This window comes from Elephantulus edwardii, unplaced genomic scaffold (assembly GCF_000299155.1).
Source record: "Elephantulus edwardii isolate Elephantulus edwardi_28Jun2011 unplaced genomic scaffold, EleEdw1.0 scaffold00049, whole genome shotgun sequence".
In the NCBI taxonomy this organism is placed as follows: Eukaryota; Metazoa; Chordata; class Mammalia; order Macroscelidea; family Macroscelididae; genus Elephantulus; species Elephantulus edwardii.
The window spans coordinates 8601487-8608036 of NW_006399799.1; the positions used below are offsets into that span (position 1 = coordinate 8601487).

Genomic DNA, 6550 nt, shown 5'->3' on the forward strand with positions numbered 1-6550 from the left:
TTTTCCCAGTCAGTGGCTTCCCTTTTTACCCTACTGGAGAAGTTTTTGGATGTGCATAGGGATTTGAGTCTTAGAAGGTCCCATTCATCTATCTGATGACAGACTAAAAAAAACTCAAATGAGGAAGTGATCTTAAAATCATGTCATCTAATCCCTTCATTTTACAAATGAGAATGAGACACAGAACCATCAACCATTCCAGTTAGGTGGTGATGGCAGGGTCTGGATTCTAATTCAGACTTGGCAGTGCATAGAACAAGATTATAAAATTATACAGATTTTGTATAGCAGTGAAAGAGTTTTTCTTTTACTTTTCAAGGAGAAGAGTGAATTGAGGGGGAGGAGGTGGGCAGGGAGAAAAGTGCAACAATGATTGAATCGAAACCCTAAGTCTCTGTAAACTTTCATTAAAATTAATTTTTTAAAATTATACAGATTTTTTTATTTAATAATTTTAGCTTCACAAATCTACTGAATAGAAATAATCCAAAATAAAAAGACAGGCAATGTTCATAAAAGTTTCTACAACCTTACTGCAGATTATTCAAATACCAATATTAAAAGTTAAGAAAATTTTATATATTTATCTAACTGAATCCTACAGAATCAAGAAACATTTGTTGAAGATTACATCACTTCTTGCCAGTAGGCCACCAGAGCTCCCTACATCACAATATATAATTAAAATACAGAAAGCACTTAGCACTATTTGGTAGGTATCATGATATACCTACCAACTGCTGTTAGGTGACGCTATGAACAACAGATCTGAACCTTACCCTATTTTGTGCCGGCCTCATCATCTCTGAGCCCATTGTTGCTGTCACTCTGTCAATCCATCTCATTGAAGGTCTCTCTCTCCTTGGCTGACCCTCCACCTTTCCTAGCATGATGTCCCTTTCCAAGGAGCAACCTCTCTCACCTAATAATATGTCTAAAGCACATGAAATGAAGCTTGGCCCTCTTTGCCTCCAAGGAACACTGACTGCCCTTTTTGGTTTTTTTTTTTGTCTTTTTTTTATACCCCCAAACCCTCCCTAACCTCCAAGCCCACCCCTGACTGCCGTTTTTATAAGACATTTCTGTTTATTCTTTTGGCAGTGCATGCAATATTCTGTGCTCTTTTCCAACACCACAACTCAAAGGCATCTGTTATTTTTCTGTCATCCTTATTGATTGTACAGCTCTCAAATGCCTAACAGGTGACTGAAAAGACCATGGGCTGAATCAGGTACACCTTAGTCTTCAAACTCATGTCACCACTTCTCAGTAATTTGAAAAAGTCTCTGAAGGTGGTGGACTTTCCCAATGAAATATGTCATCTCACCTGACTTCTGGTGCCAAGGATGTTGATTGTGGATCCAAATAAGATGAAATTGTTGACAATTTCAATCTTTTTTTTTTTTACTTTGTTGTTGTTGTGTGCTGTTGAACTGGATCCGACCGGCATAGGAAATTGCCCCTCCTTCTCTAGCAGAGCATCTGGTAGATTTGAACCACACACCTTCAGGACTGCAGCACAGCTTCTTGCCACTAGGCTACCCAATTTCCATCTTTTCTCCAATTATCATGATGTTGCTTATCAGTCCAATGGGGAACAGTTTTGTCTTCTTGATGTTGAGATGTAATCTATATCGAATACTGTAGTCATTGCTTTTTTTTTTTATTAATTTTAATGAAAGTTTACAGAGACTTAGGTTTTCCAGTCATTCACTGTTGCACTTTTCTCCCTGCACACTCCTCCCCCACAATTCACTCTTCTCCTTGAAAAGTAAAGGTCTTTCATTGTTATGCAATCCCTCCCCCCAAGTCCACTCCACGGTGCAGCCTTCATTCTGGACTCCTGTCATGACAGTAATACCCAATCCTATATTCCTTTTAAACAGTTCTCTCCCTCATCTGTTTCAATGCAGTATACATCCTTCCTCCGCTCTTTTTCTATCTTCCCTCAACTCCGATGTCAGTCTCGTTTTACAACAGTGGCCCTATCCAATATTTGTCCTTTTATGACTGTGATATTTCACTCAACATAATGTCCTCCAGAGTAATCCATTTTGCATAATATTTCATGAGTTTTTTGTTTTTCAATGCTGCATAGTATTCCATTGTGTGCATATACCAGAGCTTCTCTATCCATTTGTTTGTTGACGGGCACTTGAATTGTTTCCAGCTCTTTGTTATTTGAGAACAAAGCTGCAAGAAACATGAGTGTGCATATATCTGCTTGGGTAGCAGTTATGGTTTCTTTAGGGTAAATTCCCAGTAGTGGAATTGCTGGGTCAAATGGTATCTCTACTTACAACTTTTTGAGAAAGCGCCACACCACCTTCCATAGTGGTTGCACCATTTTACACTCTCATCAACAGTAAATAAGGATTCCAGTTTCTCTGCAACCTCGCCAGCATTTGATGTTTGCTGTTCTGGTAAATTTTGCTATTCTTACTGGGGTAAGATGATATCTCATAGTTATTCTGAGTCATCTTTTGCAGCAAGTATTTCATGTCCTCCTCACTTTCAGCAAGCTACGCTGTGTCATCTACATAACCCAGTTTTTCTTATTTTTTTCTTTTAATTTTTTTTATTATTTTGTTTGCGTGTACCGTCAAATCAGATCTGACTGGTACAGGAGGATATTGCGCCTCCTTCTCCGGCAGAGCATCTGGTGGATTCGAACCGTGTTCCTCTGGGATTGCAGTGCAGCTTCTTGCCACTAGGCCACCAGAGCTCCCCTTTCTTATTTTTTTTCAAATCATTGTGGCACCTTTTCTCCCTCCCCCCTCCCTGAGCCCACCCTGTAATGCACCTCTTGTTCCACATTCTTGTCATATGTATAATGCCTAATCATATATTCATTTTGGGCAGTTCTTCTCCTCATCTGTTCTATTGCAGTATTCATCATCTATCTACTCTTTCCCATTCTCTCTCCAATCCCCAATCCATTCTGTCCTATTTTGTGTCTGTCCTTTTGTGACTGAGATATTTCACGCAGTATAATGTCTTCCAGGCTCACCCACGTCCTGTAATGTTTTATGAGTTCACTGTTTCTCAATGCTGCATAATATTCCATTGTGTGAATGCATCATAGTTTTTCTATCCATTCATTTGGTGTTGGGCATTTGGGTTGCTTCCATCTATTTGCTGTTGTGAACAGCACAGCAATAAATATGGATATGCATACATCTGTTTAAGTTGTGGCTCTGGTTTCTTTAGGGTATATTCCCAGTTGTGAAATTGCTGGGTCAAATGGAATATCTATTTCCAACTTTTAAAGAAAGCACCAGATGGTCTTCCCAAGTGGCTGTACCGATATACACTCCCACCAGCAGTGACTAAGAGTTCTAATATCTCCACAATCTCACCAGCATTTGCTATTTGCTGTTCTGTTGAACTTTGCTATTGTTGCGAGGGGTAAAGATCCCATAGTTGTTTTGTTAACCCATTTGTTGATGAATCTTGCTCCAATCCTAATGCTGCAATCTTCTTCATAGAATCCAGCTTCCTGAATGATTTATTCAGATTAAATAGGTGGAGAAAGAATATAATAACCCTGACTCATACCTTTCCTGATTTTAAACCATGCAATGTTCCTTTGCTCTATTTGAACAACAGCTTCTTCCTCTACGTAATGGTTTTCTAAGAGCATAATTAAGTGTTCTGGAAGTCTCCCATTCTTCTCAATGTTAGCCGTAGTTCATTATGAACCACAAAGTCAAATGCTTTTGCACAGTTAATTAAACACTAATAGAAATTCTTTTGGTATTGTCTGTTTTTAGCCAGAATCCATCTAACACCAGTATTGATACTCCTGGTGCCATAGCCTATTCTAAACCCAGCTTGAACAGCAGTTCTCTGTCAATATACTGTTCTATATGCTTTTAGACAATATTCAGCAATATTTTGATTCCATGTAATATTGCTGTTCAATAGCTTCCAAATTCTATTGGATCACCCTTCTTGGAAATGGAAACAAATATGGATCTCGTCCAGGCAGGTGGCCAAAAGGTGTCTTCCAAATTTCCTGGCATAGACTGGTGAGCACAGCCAGGGCTGCATTTGTTATGCATCAACTGGTATTTCGTCAATTCCTGGGGCCTTATATTTTACCAGAGTCTTCACTGTTATGTATCAACTGGTATTTCATCAATTCCTGGGGCCTTATATTTTACCAGAGCCTTCAGTGCAGCTTGATCTTCTTCCTTCATTATCATTGGCTCTTGTTCACATGATATTTTCTCAAATTTTTCAGTGTCAATCAATCCTTTTTAGTAGAGTGATTCTGTATATTCTCCCCATCTTCTTTTGATGCTTCCTAGATCATTCAAGATTTTACCCATAACTTGAGGCTTAAATTTGTTTTTCAGTTCCTTTAACTTTAGAAACGCCAAGTTAGTTCTTCTCTTTATTTTACAGCTTCCAGTTCTTTGCACATTCCATTATAATACTTTTCTTTGTCTTCCTGAGATTAAAAATCTTCTATTCATCTCTTTTACTTTAGCATTTCAACCATAAATATAAAAATGTTTTTCAATGTATTTCAATGTAAAAATGTTCTGTTTACATATACCAAGAATGTTCAAAAGTGAACTGAGAATTCACTAACTACACGGAAACTGATTTAACTACACAGAAAGTTCAGGGGTCGTTCATTGTTGCCTAACTGTGTAACTAAAAATTGACACAAACAACAAAGCGGTTGTACTCTGGCTAGCTGATTCTTGCTGTAGTCAGTAGGGGGCACTGGAGTACTGACTGAGAAAAGGATGCGGTGGGGGCGGGGGAACACTCCAAAGCTAAACGGAAAAATACACACTGTCCTCCCGTAGATTCTGAATCCAATCAGCAAGCCTACAGCACAGAGTATAACTGCCCCGTAGAGTTTCCAAGGCTATAAACTCACAGAAGCAGATTGCCACATCATATCCCCCTGGAGTGGCTACGGGGTTCGAATTGTTGGCCTTTTGGTTAACCACTGCAGCATCAGCAACTTTTGTTTCCCTGTAAAAAGGTCCACTGGCATTGGCTTGGTTCTGACTCATTGAGACGCTGCTGGCTGTCTGGCAGAGTCGAACGGCCCTTAGGGGTTCCCAGGCTGCAAATCTTTATGGAAGCAGATTGCCTCACCTTTCCCCTCATAGTAGTTGGTGACGCAGAATCATCAACCTTTCAGTTAGCAGCTGAGTGCTTTAGGAGCCTCGAGGATGCCGATGTAAAAAGGAAGAGCTTCTAAAAGAATGGGAGGAGAACTCAAAGCATTTCTCGAGTGTGTTTATATTGCTAATTTCAATCCCTAGAGTTTGTCTTTGCTAGTTTGAGGATCTTAGTTGAGTTACATAATCTCTTTCACCTAAATTCTCTCAGCTGTAAAGCTTACCTATTTCTTCAGTTAAAATGAGACAATTTTTACCTACTTCACATCGGAGCATTTGCATGGTGCCCAGTATCACAGATGACAATGTGTGGCCATGGCTCCTGTTCCAGGAAGGAGAGAACCACAGTCCTGAGCGGGGCAGCTGCCTTACCTTGTGAACCCGTCTGCTTTGTCCTGACCTGAAGAGCCTTGTTCTCCATGCAGACCTTTCCCATTCGGCCTTGAATCATCACATTTAGAGCCACCTAAGAGGAAGGAGAAGGGATTAAAATGTAATTATACACAATTTAAACTGTATGTAACCATTTCTCAACATGTTATCTAGGATGATAGTCCACATTATATCTCAAACACAGGAAAGGCCTCTCTCTGCTGTTGTCTGGGTGAAGTTCTCACAAAACATACAAAGAAGAAAACAGTACTTAGTCTGAGTGTCTTTGTTGCTGATAGCAAACTATTCTAGTTAGTCTAACTCCCTCTTACCGGTGACGGAGGATGTTTCAGGGAAAATAACACTATGAGATGTGCAAGCCTAGGTCTATCACCAACTCAACCATCTATTATCCTTTGACTCTGGGCAAGTCACTTGACCTCTTTTTAATCTCAATTACCAAATCAGTCCTGCCCTCCTCACAGGTTTATTATGGGAATAAAGTGTGCTGACATGTGAGCAAGGGCTTTCAAAGTCACAAACCGCATTATAAAACATAAGATAATGATCTCACTACCATGCACTGCCAGTGAGACTTCAATTCCAAAGCCCCAGAAGCCAAGGGTCAGAGATCTAAAGCTGGAAAGGATCAAAGTGCTTAGAGAACAAGAAATGTTTGTCTCAACAAGCTGCCTTGAAAACTAACAGCCTGAGGGGGCTCTCAATAAAGAAATATTTGGAAAAAATATTTTTTGTCTTTTCTTGTGATTTGAGTGAAAGATTACAATTATATAACATTGTTATGTGCCGTCGAGTCGTTTCCGACTCATAGCGACCTTATGCACAACAGCCCTAAACCCTACTCTTGCGCCAACCACACCGCCTCTGACACACCCATACCGATTACCCCAGTCACCGAATCAATCCATCTCATAGAGGGTCGTCCCCTCCTGCGCTGTCCCTCCACCCTCCCAAGCATGATGTCCCTCTCCAAGGACCCGTCTCTCCTGGCAACATGTCCAAAGTATGTC

The 6550-nt window shown here is 40.1% G+C and overlaps 1 protein-coding gene across 1 annotated transcript in view; it reads right to left on the reverse strand.

Annotated features, from left to right (window-relative positions):
• INPP5B (inositol polyphosphate-5-phosphatase, 75kDa) overlaps window positions 1-6550 on the reverse strand; it is an 81879-nt gene that overhangs the window by 27752 nt on the left and 47577 nt on the right. The window contains 1 exon segment of the mRNA XM_006886592.1: window positions 5520-5613. Within this exon segment, the coding sequence (XP_006886654.1) occupies window positions 5520-5613 (94 nt within the window).